The sequence below is a fragment of the Gouania willdenowi genome, chromosome 15 (assembly GCF_900634775.1).
Source record: "Gouania willdenowi chromosome 15, fGouWil2.1, whole genome shotgun sequence".
NCBI lineage: Eukaryota > Metazoa > Chordata > Actinopteri > Blenniiformes > Gobiesocidae > Gouania > Gouania willdenowi.
This window is the reverse complement of record NC_041058.1, coordinates 31,914,167-31,933,688: the sequence shown is the minus strand read 5'-3', so window position 1 is coordinate 31,933,688 and position 19,522 is coordinate 31,914,167. Positions and strand designations below refer to the sequence as shown.

Genomic DNA, 19,522 nt, shown 5'->3' with positions numbered 1-19,522 from the left:
AGAACTGTGATTGATTAAATTGTAGTTTCACAGACTACGGTTGAAACTAACACCTTAGGATGCTAATGTGTATATCACCTTTAGTTGTAATATACAATTGTAAAAAAAAAACCTTCAACAATCAGTCAGTGCTACTATATATGTTGAGTGGTATGCTAACTATATTTTACAAAAACAATGTGTATTCTATAATAGTTTCATTCTCTTAAATGTGATACATGGTGGGGTACCTCAGGGCAGCTCTTTAGGACCCCTGTGGTTTTCTTTATTCACCAATGACCCGCCTCTTGTCTTGGAGCATGCTAAAGCTATGATGTATGCCGATGACAACACAATATACCCGCCTGCTTCATCAGCTGATGTGCAGTGCAGCACCCTAGATGTGCAAATGATTGACCTAAACATCTTATTTCAGTAGCTATCGAAACTGTGGGCCTATCCCATCTATAATATTGGCCCAATGGTATGGTCCAGAACATTGATAAACTGCAGTTTGCTCTAAATTGCTCAATATAAACAAACATTCAAAGGATGCACCAAATATTAGGTTGGATATTGGTGAAGGATAAAGTACATTTTGCCCTTCTTTGCTTCTTCGGGAAAATTCTTATGTTACAATGACCTAAGGTTTTGTATGATAAGCTTGTTTTCAGTTATTCAATACATAGGTTTAATACGAGACATGCAGCAAATGGTAATTTTACTTTTCCAGCACGAATTAACAAGACTGGACAGAAGGCTGTTCTGTTCAGGGGAATATAAGCCTGGAACTCTTTGCCTACAGACATTTCAAACATTACTGTTTTTAAAAATGACTGTTACATACTGCAACAAAATGAAGCAAGGGTGTACGTACCGTCAATTTAAGTTCCCTGTATTTAGATGTGTATATTAAATGTACTGTATTTGCATATTGAATATTTGTATAGCGCAAACTTGCAGCTATTCTATGTATTATCAGTGCAATGTATTTATGTAAAGTGCGATTTTATGAGCGGGACCCCAGGAAGACTAGCCATCAGTGATGTGCCGTCAGCGTAGGCAAGGTAGGCAGTGCCTACCCAAGGGTGAATTGATATTTTGATTGTTTTAATTATAATATAATTATAAATTATTTATTTTTCCATTTCCAATATCCTACAGTACCTATAAGTTTGAAGTTCATAGCCCTAATGACTAAACAGCGCTATTTCCTGGAACAGCTGCACAGTCTCACTCCACTGTAAGAGAGAGGGAGGCCACGCCCCCTCCCAAAGGCACGTTGCTCTTCTGCCTCTGTTCCCATTGCGTGGTTTTACGTGTTTGCGCAGTCAGGTCCCCAAGATGACAACCATTTACGTCCAAAGGCAGTAACCGTGCTATGCTAAATGCTATACGTAAGTTCACAGTACATTAGTGAATTGATATCACGTGACCGCTGCTGCTACGTTCTCTAGCTTGTGGGCGGGATAACACTACAGGCAGGATGACAGCGCCAGAGATGATAGAGAAACTTTTTTTTGAGGAAAAACGACAGCTTTTAAAAGATGAGAGACCAACACCTGAGTTACCAGAGCTTCAGCAATGGTAAGGTCAGAACATGTTTCATACTTTCCACAGTGAATGGAACAAAAGGAAGGATTGACTTTGTGGATGCTCCTCACTGAGGCTGTTCTGAGTTATCATTTTCTCCGTGTTTCTGTGTTTCCAACACAAACAACAGATGTGCTGTCGTGTCATGAGATACATATTGTTGGGAGAGTATGGAGGCTATAATTGGTTATGTTTCTTTTATGGTGTTGATTTTGTTAGATGGCTAAATGCTTGTTCATGGGATCTTGTTGGGTTTTTTCATTATGAATTTTATATTTTGATAAGTTCATTGAGATGACTTTGTTGGAAATTGCTTTATACAAATAAAGTTGATTTGAATTAACACTTGCCAGAAGAAAAATATGAAATTGTAATTGGTGGTCTCGATTCGCAACATGCCTACCCAACCCTAGTGGTCACGGGACGTCACTGCTAGCCATTCTAATAGCAACGGCTAATGGGGATCCTAAATAAATAAAAACAAATGTATAATCTTCGTATTTTTTAACATATTGATCTACATTTATGCTAACAAGCAAGCGTTAGTCAGTGACATGCCGTGAGGTTGGGTAGGCACGTTGCAAATTGAGACCACAAATTTCAATTTCATATGTTTCTGCTGGCAAGTGTTAAACAAAATTAACATTGTAAAACACCATTAAAAAAAACAATTATATTTTATAGCCTCCATACTCTCCCAACAACATATATCTCATGACACGACAGCACACCCGTTGTTTGTGTTGAAAACACAAAAACACGGAGAAAATGTGAACAATAACAACTCAGAACAGCCTCAGTGAGGAGCATCCACAAAGACAATCCTTCCTTTTGTTCCATTAACTGTGAAAAGTATGAAACATGTTCTGATCTTACCTTCGCTGAAGCTCTGGTAACTCAGATGTTGGTCTCCCATCTTTTAAAAGCTGTTTTTCCTCAAAAAAAAATTCTTTATCATCTCTAGTGCTGTCATCCTGACTGTAGTGTTATCCCGCCCACTAGCTCGAGAACGTAGCAGCTGTAGTAGCCACGCTGGATCAATTCACTAATGCACTGTGAACGTACGTATAGCATTTAGCATAGCACGGTTACGTCCAAAGGCCGCGTAGAGAGCTGCCTTTTTACATAAATTTTGATCTTGGGGACCTGACTGCACATGCGCAAACACATAAAAGCACACTATGGGGCCAGAGGCAGAGCAGCAATGTGCCTTTGGAAGAGGGCGTGGCCTCCTCCTGCCTTACAGCGGAGTGAGACTGCAGCGTCTCTGTCGTACCAAGAAATAGCGCAGTTTAGTCATGTGGTCTATGAAACACACAAAATGCTGACACTTTGAAACTTATAGGTATTGTAGGATATCGGAAATCGAAAAATAAATCATTTATAATTATATTATAATTTAAACAAATAACATGTCAATTCACCCTTGGGTAGGCACTGCCTACCTTGCCTACCGTGACTGCACGTCACTGGTTAAAGTACTAAACGTGTTTCAGTTTAAAAATAAAATACTATATTAAATCTGTTTGTCCATCCATCCATTTTCTTCCGCTTTTATCCGGGGCCGGGTCGCGGAGGCAGCAGTCTCAGCAGAGATGCCCAGACCTCCCGATCCACGCACACCTCCTCCAGCTGTTCTGGGGGGACCCCGAGGCGACACCAGGCCAGCTCAGAGACATAGTCCCTCCAGCGTGTCCTGGGCCTACCACAAGGCCTCTTCCCAATAGGACATGCCTGAAACACCTCCCGAGGGAGGCGACCAGGAGGCATCCGCAACAAATGCCAGAGCCACCTCAGCTGGCTCCTTTCAACGTGAAGGAGCAGTGGCTCTACTCCGAGCTCCTCCCGGGTGACCGAGCTTCTCACCCTATCCCGAAGGGTGCGCCCAGCCACTCTGCGAAGGAAACTCATTTCGGCTGCCTGTATCCGCGATCTTGTCCTTTCGGTCATTACCCAAATCTCATGACCATAGGTGAGGATAGGAACGTAGATCGATCGATAAATTGAGAGCTTTGCCCCCCTGGCTCAGCTCCCTCTTCACCACAACAGTCCGATATAGCGACCACATCACTGCTGACGCTGCACCGATCCGTCTATCGATCTCACGCTCCATCCTACCCTCACTCGTGAACAAGACCCCAAGAATCTGTTTGGATTTAGAAAATCATAAATGTGTTTTGTTCACCTATCATTTGTCACTGGAAGTCATTACAATCTCTAGTAACTTGTTCAAACTCAATGAGACATTTAATTCCCAATAATCCCCTTTCTTTGTGTGGCTTTCCTTTTAAATACAGACCAGTTGGTTCTCAAGTGGGGCAAAGTCTTTAGGTGGGACAATAATTTTAACATTATCGTGCATTGGGTTGTTCCACATATAAGAAATAAATACAGTACAATATCCAAGCAATAAATTCCCTCATTAACATGCTGGTGAATTATTGATGGATATTTATGCAAATCTTTGCTGTAATTCAATGTGTGAAAGGAGGCAGAAACTTGATATCTGGCAGCGCTAAAATAATTTTGATAACTCATTCTAGTTTTTTTTCCTGGAAAACATGAGTCAATAAATCCAAAATGTCCTCGTTTCTGACACCCAAAGTACCAATGATTTCTCTGCATTTACTGTAAATAAACTATTTAGAGACAAATATTCAGTTTTTCCTTTAAATTGGTTGTTCGAAAATGAATTTTTTTAAAATGAATAAATGAAAATAAATAAAAGCAAAAAGTATTTTTATTCTTTGGTGGTTCAAAAGAAAGTAACAGCAAAGTTTCAACACTTTTAAATAAGTGTTAGAAGTCAGTGAAAGTCCAAGTTTAGTTGCAAATCTTCATTAAACCCACAGTGAGAGGGTAAGTCAAGGCAGATCTTCAGCTCTGTGTTTTTTAAGTCCCACAAAGATACATTTAATTAAATAACACTTATATTTAACACTACTCTAAACACTTATTGCAGTGTTAATGTTCACGTTAAGCTAACGTGTTGTCAGACAGAGCCGACATGGTGCTGAGAAGAAACTAAGTCCTGATGTTCTCCAGCTCCAGAGTGAAAATAATCCAGGTGTTTAAGGCGTGGAGGGGAGGAGCAAACCAAAGTGTAGCACCAACAGACCGTCCTGTAGGGACGAGAAATAGACAGAATAAATGATACAACCAACACTGACGTCTTAACGTGAGAAAGACGACAAAAACTACACTTCAGAGATGTTTGGCCTTCATTTCCCATAAAACAGAGTTTAAAGGGGACATATTGTAAAAAATCTAATTTTACATTTTTTTTGATCACATATGAGGTAAGTAGAGTGTCTACTGGCACAGAAAATGTGAAATAAACCCATGCAGTCATTTGAGTGTGGTCTGTGTAAGTCTCACAACACGGAGCAAATTGCTCCATTTCAAATTTTCTACATTTGTGACGTCACAAGTTAAATCGAGAAAGAAAATACACTCCCCTCTGCTGGTAACTCCACCCCCAAACTGATGAAAACTTTTGAGAAAGTCTGCCATTGTTTTGCTCGCTAGCGAAGGAGTGATGGCTCCCGGTAAAACTAAATACAGAATTTTCCTGCTGTCGGTGCTGTGCCTCCACAGTGAACGTACACTGTAGTGTAAGCACTATTTGTTCATGCAGAGGTATACTCCACTCTTGTGGTTCGGCTGTTATATCGCCTCGTATCGCTGATCTGATGTGTTTGTGACACAATGCAACGCAGTGGTTGGAGAAAACAAATGATTATCACATTAAATGCACTATTCCTGTAATTAGAAGAGCGCAAAGGAGAAGAAAGTGACTTATCAGCTTAACACTCCAGTGAGAGTTTGAATGACTGCTGCTGCTGAGACCCTAAACACTGAGACAAACTCACAAAAACAATAGCTGCTTAAATATCCATGTGTTTTACTGTAAGGTGCAGTTTTTGCTGAAAACAATAACAGTGTGTGGATAGCTAAAATAAAGTAACTTTGGTGATCACTGATCACCCTGTAAAGGAGTGAGACATCAAGTGAATGAGTGTCTATAGACACACCCACTTATGAATATGCATAAGTGGGCCCCAAAATGGCCCGATTTCAGAACTGCTCAGAAAGTGACTTTTCAGAGGCTAAAACTCTGGAAAACAGGTGAGTTTGGGAAAATAAAACTTGGGGTTCTTAGAACAAATGTAGATGAAAAATAGCATATGTCCTCTTTAAGGTGGAACAAAGCCTGCTGGGGGCTCTCTTTGCGGGGTCTCTCCGGGCGGTACTGGCCTGGTGGGGCGTGGGGATTCCCCTTCCCTACAGGTGGGGCTTGGTGCTTGCCTCGTCTCCTGGTTGCCTTGGGGGCGCGCCTTGCGGAGTGTGGGTCTGGGGCGGCCTGCCGCGCCGGTGTGGGGGGTGGGCGCGCTGGCGACTGCGCCAGGGTTGGGGCGGGGTTGCTTGTCGCTCCGGGATGGTGCTCTTTGCTGGGGGGCGGCTCTAGCTGTTCCGGTTGGTATCGGCCGCTTGGTAGGTCTGTCCTGCTATCTGCGGGCGGGTGGGTTCTGCGCCTTTGGCTGGGGGCTGCTGTTCTTGCACCGTCTGGGGCTGTGCGGTCTTGCTGGGTTGTGGCCTGTTCGTGGGCTGGGGTGTGGGGGGCGCCCCTACGAGCTCGCCCTTGGGGGTTCCCTGTCCTGCGATGGTGCCCTTGGGGTCCGGTGGGCCTAGCCGGCTGGCTGGGCCATCCTGGCGGGGGTCTTCTGGGGTGTGTGGGTGCGGCGCCAGGTGGCTGGGCCCTTCGGTGGGGAGGGTTGGCGGCATCAAGGAAAGGCGATCTGGCACGCTTTGGGGCGCTTGGTCGGTGCGCCTGGGGGCCAGCTGGGCAACTTGCAGCATCCCCTTGGTGCCCTCGGCGACTATGGGCGTGGTCGCCGTCCCTGGGGGCGCTGCTCTCGGTGCTGCTTCCTTTCTGGGTCCTTCTGGCCTGGGGTCCAGTCCCTGCTGGCTCTGGGCCGACCGGCGGGCGCCCGCTGGCTGCCCAATCGGCGCGGCTCTGGCCGTCTGCTGGGCGTAAGCCTTGGCTCCTCTGCTGGGATCTCTCTGGGTCCTCCCCTCGGGGGTCTGGTGTGGGTGGGTGGGGGGGCGGGATGCTGGTGGGGAGCCTTGGGGTTGGGGGTTGGGGTCGGTGGTGGGATGCGCTGGGTGCTCGGCTGCTTGGGGCTTCCTCGGATGTGTGTGTGGGGGGCGGTGGCTGCCTCTCAGCCTGGGATCTTGGGGGCGTCTGGGTGGTTGCTCGGCCGTGGCCTGGGGCTCCCTGGCCCCCACTCTTTCTGCAGGCCTGGCTGCATCTGCGGGCCCGGGGCAGTTCCTGGGTTTGTGGTAACGGTTTTTGCACATATACTGGTATACGATGCACTGGCACGCCTTGGGATGTGGGATAGAACTCATCCTGGGCTTAACTTTAGACACGTTGATCCCAAATACCTGCTTTAGGTACTAACACTCACTTATTCCCCCTGTCCACAGCCACCACCATTATAGCTAAGCTTCACACTTGTCACTATACTGGCTTGCTTACACAACATAGTAAGCACAATATGTTCTACAACTTCACATCTCACCCTCACTGTAAAACAATCTACTCTTCCCCACCCTTTCTATTTCCTACCTTGAGTCTCTCCTCCCTGCTCCCTTTCCCCTCCCCCTCCACTTAGGTGTAACACTGCTCTCCCTTTTTATATCCTCCCTATAATAAAAGATTTCTTACCCTTCCTTAGGGAGGGCTGATGATGGTCACAATTAAGCAATAAAATAAATCAATTTATTTTATTGCAATAACAAAACATGCATCGCTGTCTCACAATGATTGCACTTCTTGTAGTGTTGACCTTTGACAGCATGTGCAGACAAGTAAAAAAAAAAAAACAACAGGAGGAGAGGAGGGGTGAGGGGGAAAAAATAGCCAGTTGGAAACTGATTTCCTTAACAGAGAAGGTAGTGTAAAACTAGGAAGAAAAAAACCGCCGCCGCAAACATAAATGTAAGCATGACACAGTCAAAGAACTCGAGACAAGGTACTTGGGAAGGGTTGGGGGCCGGTGGGAAGAACAACAGGATTCCAGCCATTTGGGGACATGGGCGTGCTGCTAATGGGCGCTGCAACCCCGCCTCCATGCAGCACGGATGGGAGGGGGGCGGGAAGATGGCCGACGAGGGCATTTGAAATTGACCTGTAGCTGCGCTACTGACAGTTCAGCATCAACAGTTCCAGGTGGGAATGTAGGGAAGCAGGGGGAGGGAGTGGGGGTAAGAGCCGCCGTCTGCAGAAACTTCCTGGTGATAAGAGATGAGACAACCTTGGCTTTGGCCTTGGCTGGCTGGGGAGCTGAAAGGGAGATAAGCAATGTGTTTTTGACACAGGCTATGTCAATTTTCAATAGCCTTCTGTCCTGGGTCTCTCTGCTGTAATCCTTCAGAAATCACTGGCAGCTTTTCCAAAACAGTCGCCAGCGTAGTACAGACTTTTCGATAGATTAGGAAGCCACCAGCTCCGATCAGCAGCATGTCTACTATCCTTATTCCAATCATGTAGCTGTCCTCCACGGAAAGGATTAACAGACACACAACTCGCCACTTGTTCCAAGGGTCAAGTGCGTATCTAGCCGCAAACGTCCCGCTTGGACATGCGGGTTCACCACCTCCGGTTCTTTTCGTCGAAAAAATCTGGTCGATAGCACTGAGAGACCAACTAATTAATTCCATTATTCCGGTTTTGGATGAGTCGCAGAGAGAGACTCTTGTTAGGCTCACAGGACCAGACAAAGTAGCAGCAGAGAAAGATAAGAGTGGAAAGGAGGGAGAAACAGAGAGTGCGACTGCCTTCATCGAGAAGGCAGTCACAATAATCTCAACAAAAACAGAATATCTACAGGACAGGACTGAGTTGATTTCTTTCTATTCCTCTCCAAAGACACAATGAACTGTTTGTATGGCGTTGTGCTTCTCTTTGTATTCACTATAACTTGTTATATCGCAGGAATACGATCTCCTGAGTCTTTGCCGCTACAGATATGCATCACAGACTGAGGAGGTCGGGACTGATGGACGGGAGATTAAGCAGGCGTTACAGAGTAGTTACGCATCCAATGTGTTGTTAAGATAGAACAATGTGTGACCTCTCACCATGGTGGACGACATCCAACAAAAAATCAAACAAACAAAAACAAATTGAGGGAAATGCTAAATGTGCTTTTCTTCTTAGTCATGATAATATGATGAGTCACTGTGTGTGAAGAGTCAATGGTGCAGAAAATCAATGAATTTATAAAACCAACCAATCATGATCCCGTGTTTGTTGTTGTGAGGTGTAAACATGTTGAAGAGCCTCTGTGGACCTTCTTACCTGGAGAGCATCTTCTCCCACTGATCTTTGGATGTCACCCAGTGACTGGTAGTGGTCCAACTGGTGACCTCCACACACCACATCCACCTGCACAACAAGCACAAACACACTGCTCAGAACTAACACAGATGGTCTGCGTTTGTGGACACAACACAGTAAGTTTAAGGTTTCTCACACACACACATTATTTTTGGTGCACAAACACTAGAATGGAAGGATTTATCTGCATCGAGCACTATTAACAGGACGAGTGTTGATGTTATAATTGGTGTCACTGTTGTTCCACACATACGAGCATGGGACAATGGAAGGCCCAGAAAAGACCAGAAACCTTCACATGGGTTCAGTGTGTCCTGTCGGACACACAGGAAATCAGTTAAGCTCCTAATCTGATCCCAGGATTAATGCTCAGTGGAGGGCAGCGTCACCTGTGAGGACAACCTCTAAACATTCATCTAGTCGGTGATGCTGAGACAGGCTGAGAGTCACTGATTACAGAGATTACAGAGCAGAGCGTCTCTGAACTGTTCACCTGAGCTGTTGCTTCCTCCAGCTAAAGCTTAAGGTTCTCTGATCACATGACTTTTTAAATTGTCACAGTTTAGCACGATTTATCTTTGAACTATTCAGAAAAACATTGTGTCAAATGGATGATGGAACGCATGTGAGTCCACGGTGAAACAGTTAATCATGATTGCTTCCAGCATCCGGACTGAAATATTGATCTGGGTTAGATCAGAGGTTCTCAACCTTTTCAGCCCACGACCCCCAAAATAAAGGTTCCAGAGAGCGGGGACTCCCACTGTAGCTGAAGGTGGTTGAACACAGACATGAACATTTGAAGTCATGTGGAGACAGAACCATCTATAAGGGGGAATAAAAGGGAGATATTTTTGGGGTCCAGCCATAAAGTCAGTAAAATGATGGTCCATTGTTCTATGAATCTGTGATAACCATATTTATTTATTCATCTGAATAATATCCACTGTTATCCAAGAAGTTTACTATTATTTGGGCCATAGTATATAGTCATCATAAAGATGGCAATCCTTGTTTTAATCAGAAATAAAATAGTTTAAAAGTGACTAAAAATGGTGGAAAAGTTGGTGAAATGGGGTTTTAAAAACATCAGAAGATAAAAGTTGCAAATTAGAGTGGCCAAAAACAGACAGAAAAAATGGTAAAAAAGAGTTCAAAGTATCAATATTGGAACAATTAGTAGGAAAAATTAGTTTAAACTGGCAAATAATGGGCATGATGAATCGTGAATGTAGTTAAATGGGGAAAAAAAATGAAATATGGTGAAAAGAGGTTAAAAGTAACAATAATGGGTCAACATATGTGACATTAGGTGGAAAGGTGGTGGAAGGGTTTAATGATGATGAAAATGTGTTGAAAGTGGAAAAAATGTGCAGAAAAGGCATTGAAATTTGATGGAAAAGTGGCAATAAAAAAGAAGAAAAGCTGCACTAAAAAGAGCAAAACTATGGCAAGAACAAGTGATGAAAATAGGTTAAAATATGGTAAGTTTGGTGTAGTTGCAGAAAAATTGTAAAAATAAACAAGAATGGGCTTAAATAAATCATCTTCATCTGTCTTGCGACCCCAAGGTTGAGAACCACTGGGTTAGAGGACATCCCCGGGTGTAAAGCCAAGAAGTGATCATTATATTCAGGATTCGGACCTGACAGGTGGGGCTCAGCTCCATCTTCTTCCTGATGAACAGCTCCACGTGTCGAATCGTGGCCTCACTCGACACCCGCACGTACCGTCTGTCTAAAGGCTGCACAAAAATTATAGGTGTTAGAAAATGGGTTTAATCAGTTAAATTTAACGTCATCATCACTAATAATTTAATTATTAAGTTGAAATTAAATCCCACAAAGGGTTTTACTTAGATTATCAAAGATTAACAATCTCCAACTTATAGTTCCAACTTCCATTTAATATTTAAGTGTTATGAGCTGAAAACTCAATAAAAACCAAAACACAACAGAACTAAGTTGAAATTACAAAACTTTAGGAATATAAAATTACATTTCTTAACTGTAAAACTGAAAATATACTTTAAATGACGTCATAATAATAATGTATATAGCACCTTTCATAGACACTCAAAGTACTTTCCATTGCATGATTCTTTCACTCCACACACAGTGGTGGTAAGCTAAGCTATTTTTCACAACAGTGTTGAACATGACACACTAGGCTTAAGAAAACATCAGGTTACCTTGTAGTTGCAGATGCCTTCCTCTGCCCTGCAAAAAGAGCCAGAATGGTCATTTCAGTGCATCAGCACCACCTGTTGGCCAACTGTTACAACTACAGAAAAGTGTCAAATGGAAAGTTTCTAAAGAACCAATTACAGCCCAGTTAGCTAAATTAATGCTGAACATTATCAGGCACTTCCTTCCTTTAAAGCTTCGAAGTAAAATCCTGTCATAATTCTTTCAATGTTAGCATTAATACTTAAAACTGCTGTCATTTATTTTATTAGATAAGAATCAAAGTTCATTTGCTTGAAAAAAGGATGTAAAAGGTTGATATTGTCGCTCAAAGGCTTGTTTTAATCTCCACTGTAAACACTTTCTTATCAACAGTTTGGGAATAGTTTGGTGCATTGCACTGTGGGATGTAGAGTCCAGTTTTTCCTTCATTCTTACTGTGATTTTGGCCCTCATTTATCAACCGTTCGTATGTTCAGATCTTACGTACGTTCCACCAAATTCACGCAAGCTTTGGTATTTATCAATAAGCCTTCCACACACTGGAACTGTGCATGTGCAACCTGGGGCGTGGGTATGGGTCATAGGTCGAGAGGGATAAAAACATAAACAAGCTCATTCACTCTGTTGATATTTCAAACCTAACAGTGTTTGTAATTTTATTCCAGAGATCTTTATTGTTTTAATAGTGTTTATATTATTATTATTATTACCATTATTCGGACACGAGGAGAGACAAGGGCTTTCCGCTGAAGCCACTTACGGCCAATCCGAGCACTTTTAAAAACCAATGGAAGCAGCTCAGCAGCACAAAAACACCGACTACCTGGGTCTCCAGGGGGCCGAATTCAGACTTTACCTGGGAATGATGCACATATCTGAGCACTTTTATAAAACTGATGAGAGAAGCTGTATTAAAGCGACAGACCTCTGTTTCTACATTCCTTCTCCCCAACTTTTAACTTATGATTGTTACCTTTATTGTTGTTAGTTAATTTTTTTATTTGTGTAATTGTTTTAACAACTTTAAAGTATCTGAGTTTTTGAAAACCGCTTATAAATAAAATGTATCATTATTATTGATGGGACAAGTGTGAAAAGGACAGTTTGAGTTCTCACTTTGAAAGGTAAATTTATGAGGTCCACCACATTCACTAACCAGGTCCATTATTTTTATTAAGCCATTATTTTAATTTATTTTACTAATTCAAAGGAAGTGCACAAGATGGACAGGCTGATAAGTGAAACAGTCTGAATTTTCAGCTTGTGTGCAGCATTAGCAGCTAACTGTCTTTCTGCTTTGGAGAATGATACGTTTACACAAAAAAATCTTTCAAGGAATCAACGCTCTAAAAATAATCTAAATCTCTGTCAGACTCGCTGTCAGCCAAGGCGAGTTAATCCCTCTCGACCTTTGACCTCATGCGCGAGAACTGAAGAAGAGAGATTTCCGAGAATGTAAAAAGGCTTATTGTGATGTCATCATACGCTACAATCAGATCTCACGTCAGGTCTGACCTTCTGTGCGATAAGTGTGTGTGGATTTGTGGGTCATCACAGCCAAATCTGAGACTGAAAATAAAGTATTAAACCAACCTCAGCTGTCATTTACGCATAATAAACACACATTTAGAACAGATCTAAACTGTTTATTAAATCAAATGAAATTAAACAAAATTAATTAAAAGCCCACGTTATAATCAATACCACTTTTTTGGTTTTCTTTTCATGGAATACCGTATAACCCCACTGATAAACCGGGGCTGTATGGAGGAAATAGGACCTCATTCACACATTTAAATGTAAATACTTCCTTGAACTTTTACAAATGTGCTGCAGTAAAGTGATGAATTGTAGCTGAAATTGGCTGAAAGCATAAAGGGGCAACATTTTGTAATTTTTAAGGCTTTTTTTAAAGCATTTCAATTGTTAATTCCTTTTAATGTGTTATTTATTGCTTCGGCATGCGGAATGAGGTCGATATACACGTCAATTCCGTGCGTCGCTCCAGGTACTTTGTTGTAAACACACAGGGAGGCAGACATCACCTGTGGATCTCTTCCACGTAGCGTTCAAATGACTTCCTATAAGTACAGTTTTGACACTGTCAAAAAGCTCATCTTTGTTTTGCTGCACGTCAAATGTGAAGATGCAGATTTTCATCTTGGAAAAGCTTATTTTCTTGTTTGACCTTAGTGGAGGGGGCCTTCGAAACAGGAGGGCAAAACATGTTAATGACAGCATTTGTACACTGGGATTGGTCAGATACGAATGCTGTATAAATCACACGATGGAGCTGTCGTACAATCAAATGTGAACTCATATATGCACCAGTTTTCACGCAAGGTTGATAAATGAGTAGGGGTGAGTTTTGGCAAGGATGTTGCAATACATACTTGGGTCAATACGATACTATCACGATATATTATATATATTCTACCCAGTTAATATCAAAATTAAACGTAGAGATGAAAAACCAAGTTGCTGTATATGTTCATCAGAAGATATTGATCATTCAGAGGACAAATTGAGTCAAAACTATTTGTTTCAAAACATCCTATTTATTATTATATCTACGGCACCATCTACCGGAGTGGAGGTGCGGAAGTGGCACACTTTTCAAGGATTTTATGTAGGAACAGTCGTTAGGCTGCTCCACTGAGAAGACACAATGTCTCCAGCAGTAGAAAACACACAAAAATGTGAAAAATACAATAAGAAAAATCGTGATTAAATATCAGAAAAAAAAATAAAAATTTTTAATTGATTTAAAAATAATAATTTAAATCAGCACCCAAAACATTGTGATATTGATTTTTTTTTCACACCCATATAAATGAGGGCCAAGAAATCACATTAAGAATGAAGTAAAAACACTTCCATGCATCCGTCTACAGGACTCCACATCCCACAATGCAATGCAACAAACTTTTCAGACGATGTCAACAACCACAATGTTTACAGTGGAGATCAAAACAAACTTTATATATATATCTTGTATTTAATGATCTATGAGGCCAACACTATATCTGTATGTAATAAGTCTCCTGCAGCTTTTTTAATATAATTATTGCACTAACACTGAACACAAACTGATGTCAGCTGTTTTAGTGCTTACCCAACAAAATCCAGCAACAGAGAAACATCCAGCACAGAGGGAACAGTGAGAAGAGGCCGGGGAATCGAATCCTTTTTTGGCTTCTGTATCACACCAGCAGTGGGAGGGGGGGGCAGTTCTGTAAATGACGAAGAACAGGCTGTCTTAAATTTAGTCGTCTTCAAAGAAAGACATATTTAAAGTTCTATCTAAGGATGGATGCATGTCTGAATACTTTTAAATTATGTAGAGAGGTGCGCCACTCTACATAACAGATCTCTTACATTTAGCTCTGGGTTTGTCTCTGTGCCACCATGTCTTAGATTAAGATCTAAACATCTATTGCCTCTGTCCCTGCTTCTGAGTCCAGATCAACACATCTCATCACAGAACAATCTGGCTAAGAACAAGAACAGTCAACAGTTAACTCAAGGAGCTCCAACAGCACCAGCAAGCTCAGCTGGGATCTGCACTGTCCTCACAGATGGAGCAAATGGCAGCACAGGTGCATCAGTGTGAGTCACGAATAGTGGAGGGTTCTTCTATCACCTCTGTGTCAGGATCTATGACTGGACTTAAGACTTCTGTTCACCACGCTTCCCCCCAGAAATTCTCCAGGGAAGCAGGCAAATGCACACCCTTTTAATCAGCGACACAGATTAAACCCCCTGCACCCAAAAACTAAACTAAGAAGCCTTGAGGCAGGAATTTAACACTAAAAAGAGAATTCAACACAAACTTTACCACTTTATAACCTTCATTACTGTTATTCAAAGCATGGAGTGGTTTCTGTATGACTTTAACACAAATTACCAAGGAGCCATTACTCTCATTTCCTGTTAAAATGAGCAGCAGTCCTGAAAAGTGTGTGTGTGTGAGAGAGAAAGAGGAGCCGAACACTTGGAGAGACTTGCTGCTGCTTCTTAGAAACACAGGAGAGCCTTTGCACTGCAACATCAGTTACTTTTTAAACAGATGATTAAACTGTGAAATGCGCCAAAATCCTCTCTAACCCTAACCGTCAGGAATAAGACTTCCAATGAGATTATTGACATAAAATAATCAGTCAGCCACAACCAACGTCAGTGAGCACCACACAAACACAACAATGCAAACAGTTTAGTGGATTGTGTGTTACAGATGACTGTTTCTGCTAGCTTCTGCTAACTGTAACGTTCTACTCAGAGTGCAGCTAACGGCTAGCAGCAGCTCATTGTGTGCACCTAAAGGTTCACCCTTTACCTGGTTTTGGAACCTCCAGTGCTCTGGCATTGTAGAATTTACACATTAGCTCTCGCTCATCTGCAAGAACCACAAATAAATGTCACGTTAAAAAAGCAAACATTGTTTATTTATTTATTCGTTTATTTGATATGGACATAACAACTGCATTGGACAAACCAGATACATCGTTTTCAGTGTTATAGCAAAACTGCTAATTTGCAACACCTGTCCATAGGAGGCAACACATTTCACAATACACAATGCAATACAATACACAATACACTATTTAAAAGGTAAACAATACACATCAGGATACATTTCATAAAGCGTTACCATGTGAGCAGCTTTGACTTGACTTTAGCCTTTGTTTCAGACCTCTGTAAAACCTGTTCATGTCAGTCTGCAGTTTTAAATCAGTGGGCAGAGAGTTCCACAGGCTGGATCCATTAAAAGAGAAACTGGACTGTCCAAAAGATTTTGTAAATTTTGGGAGAACACAGTCCCCACTGACCGAGGCTCTGGTGTTGGGTCTACGGGAGTCCTGACGCCGAACAATGAGAGCTGAGAACAGCGGCGACACATGACTGTTCAAACATTTAAAGACCAATTTCAGAGTACTAAAATTTATAAAGTTTCCAAAAGTAAAAAGATTATGTCTATGAATGATGTCACAGTGATGCCATCTCATAGGATTTCTATCAAATACCTTGACTGCCTGTTTGTACAATGAAACAACTGGCTTGAGTGTGGACGGGGAGGTTTGTGACCAGGATGTGATGCAGTAGGACAGATGTGAAAAAATCATTGCATGCATGTATAGCAGGGCGGCCTGATGGGACAGATCCCTCCTGATGAAGCGAAAACAGTTCAAGTTGGATTGTCACACATTGTCACAATATTGACATTTCACAGCAAATAAAAACAGACTTACTGTGTTCCAAGAAGGGAACCATTTTGTAAACAATATCCTGCAGTTGCCTGTCAGGCCTGGAATCAAATGAAAGAAACTTGTTCAGCAAAGACATCACAGGCTGATCTTAATGATCTCATTACGCAAGAACAGAATCAGAACTATAAAAACCAAAAAAGGAAAGAACCATCAACACGAGTCCATTCAAAGTCAGCCCACCTGATGTTGTAGAGCGGTTGTGTTTGGTGCACCACGATGCTGCATGTGGGACACCTGTTGCTGTAGAAAAAGTACTTGACGATGCAGCTTTTACAGACTGGAAGAAAACACAAAACATGGACATAAATGAGCTCAGACACACTTCCAGGGACACGTACACCAGCTGATGTTCACATGTTTGTCGAGCTCATCAGAGGGACACTTACATGTGTGCAGGCATTCCGTGATGGTGGTGGCATCGATGAGAAAGCCACAGCACAAAGGACAGCGGATGTAGGGATAGAACTGACTGAGAGAGATTGTCGGCTGTGGAAGAAAAGGAAAATGTTTAGAGTTAAACACCAAAGAAAACCAATTGTTAACCCTTTTAAAATCACTACTCTTTCTCAGGGTGTATGCAGGAATCCTGAGGTTAATTTCAATACCTTTTTAAAAACCTTTCAAAAAATGTAAGACCTCGTCGCCACTTTAACCTTCGTCATGTGTCAGGGTAAGGACCGACCCGTTTTTTTTTTTTTTTTTTTTTAGAACTTTATTTTTCTTTTTTTAATAGTAAACATAAGAAATAACGACCCGTTTTTAGTTTTTAAATGCATAAAAGAGTCATAAATTTGTTTATTGCATCAAGGCTTTTTGACTTTTTCAGGAACCTCTATTTCAACAAAATTAAAAATTGTCACTAAATTATAAAATGTGCTGATTGAAATTATGACCTTTTGTGTTGTTAGGGTCGGTTTCAACACAGCTATAATAAGATTATAACGCAATAATTAGAGTCAAAACCAAAATCATAAGTGCACTGTCAGCTGACAAAATGACAGCCAGCTCCTCTCCTAACCAGCCCTGTTTCAACACCAACCAGAACAGCCACAATTCCAGTCAGGCCACCTGATTCTCAAAGAAAGAGGTGTCAGGCCTCGGGTTGGGCATCGTTTGGATTTTTACGATTCTGATTCCGATTCCTGTTGTAAACTATTCTTGATTCCAATTCTTTGAGTTGTGCAGGTCAACAGGTCACAGATTTCACAGGCGTCCTGAGTCCGTTGTTGTTCACACTGATGACTCATGATGTTCTACCAGGTCCACTACCAACCACATCGTGAAGTTTGTGGATGACACAACAGTAGTGGGCCTCATCCTTGACAACAACAACATGGGCTACAGAGAGTAGGTGAAACATCTGGTTAACTGGTGCAGTACCAACAACCTGGTTCTGAATGTCGACAAAACCAAGGAGATCATTGTAGACTTTAGGAGACGCAAGCCCAGTCACACACCACTCCTCATCAATGGAACAGCAGCGGAAAGAGTAAACAGCACAACGTTCCTGGGGTGCAGATACCAGACACTCTGACTTGGTCCCTTCATACCGGAGCTCTTGTAAAAAAGAGTTCAGCAGCGCATGCACTTTTTGCGTCAGATGTAGAGAACACACCTCCCTCTTCTCATTCTCACCACCTTCTACAGAGGCACTATAGAGAGCCTACTGACCAACTGCATCTCTGTCTATTCCAGTGACTGTAGTGCCTTCGACGGGAAGTCACTGAGGAGCGGTGAGGACTGCGGAAGAAAAATCACCACGACTTCACTTCCTCTCAATCCAGGAGATCGCAAACAACCGATGTCTGACTAGGATTCAGAAAATCAGCAGAGACACCTCCCATCACCACCCAGGACTGTTTACGCTGCTGGACTCTGGAAAGAGGTTCCACAGCCTCTGAAGCAGAACCTCCAGGTTCAGTAATAGCTTCTTCAGGCCATACGACTTTTGAACAAAAAAATAACCCCTTCATTCCCCCTCAAACCTCCACAAGCAGATTACCTCACTGAACTGAAAGAATAGACTATATATCATGCATTACAAAAATAAATAAATAAACGCAATATACTTATCTATATAATAATCTTATACATGACTGAAAAAATAGACAAAATGACATGCATAAAAAAAACCTATGTGCAATATATCTGTATAGAAATATTACACAGCTTTTTGTCTTGATATTTATTTATATCTGCACCTTATTTATTATTTTTTTTTATAAATACTACTTACCTTATGCAACTACTCGCTGCTGGGGTTTTTTTAATCCTGCAATACGAGCCAATGCAACGAAATTTCGTTCTTATCTGTATTGTAAAGTTCAAGTTGGAATGACAATAAAGAAAGTCTATGGTGTAGTTCTGTTTGCAGAAGTGACCATCCACAATTTGTCCATGTTTTCCAGACATAGAGTCAAAATTGTCTTTGGAACTAGTGATTCACCCAAAGTTGTAATAACAATAATATCCGTGTTCGTACCTCGTCCTCCACGTCTGTTTTGTCCGAGCTGCTGTGGTGCGACCCCGGCGAAGACATTCCCCGTTCACAAGCTGAAGCTTACCGCATTCAGAGTAATAAAGAGACATGAAAAACCTAAACGTGGAAGTCCAACAGGCTGTCGTTGGTTCTTCCGGCTGTTGTGGAACTGTAGCGCCAGTTAGCTACGATTAGCTTTAGCTTCATAAGTAAAGATAAGGAAATTAGTGCGGGTAAAGATTTCAACTCGAAGCTTGAATACGAATTTAACACAAAAAACGTGGATGAACAACGCACTACCAGAAATGAAGTTAGTAAAAAAGCAATTTTAAACACATTTAAAGTCTGGTCTCCAAACAACAGGCACGCGCGGGTTTTCTTCTTCTTCTGTTTCCTTTTCTTCTTCTGTTGAGTTTAATTGGCTATTGGTGCTCACTAGTCGACCCATTACCGCCACCCACTGGAAACAAAAGTGAGCAGGTGTTGCGATTTAAAAACTACATCCAAATCTTACCCAGAGTAAAAATTTATTTAAAAATTGTGATTCGAATGATATTATTTGCAGTGTCATAGATACGTAATATAGAAGAAAGGAGTGAAATATTTGCCC

The 19,522-nt window shown here is 41.9% G+C and overlaps 1 protein-coding gene across 1 annotated transcript; it reads right to left on the bottom strand.

Annotated features, from left to right (window-relative positions):
* Positions 1-4,294: 4,294 nt before the first annotated feature.
* On the bottom strand, positions 4,295-19,312 carry pcgf6 (polycomb group ring finger 6). The gene is made up of 10 exons (XM_028468132.1): positions 18,916-19,312; positions 16,820-16,919; positions 16,614-16,710; positions 16,416-16,471; positions 15,503-15,562; positions 14,282-14,399; positions 11,169-11,196; positions 10,623-10,721; positions 8,939-9,025; positions 4,295-4,694 (listed from the first exon to the last, which is right to left on the bottom strand). The coding sequence occupies exons 1-10, from the start codon at positions 18,970-18,972 to the stop codon at positions 4,644-4,646; spliced, it is 753 nt and encodes a 250-aa protein (XP_028323933.1). The 5' UTR covers positions 18,973-19,312; the 3' UTR covers positions 4,295-4,643.
* Between the last annotated feature and the right edge of the window lie 210 nt (positions 19,313-19,522).

Excerpts from the sequence above, each read along its gene's own strand:
- pcgf6 (XM_028468132.1), bottom strand. The coding sequence starts at position 18,972 with ATGTCTTCGCCGGGGTCGCACCACAGCAGCTCGGACAAAACAGACGTG. Across the intron at positions 15,563-16,415 it reads GGTTCCCTTCTTGGAACACA|ATGAGCGAGAGCTAATGTGT; the intron begins GTAAGTCTGTTT and ends TGGTTCTTGCAG. Across the intron at positions 10,722-11,168 it reads AAGGCATCTGCAACTACAAG|CCTTTAGACAGACGGTACGT; the intron begins GTAACCTGATGT and ends ATTTTTGTGCAG.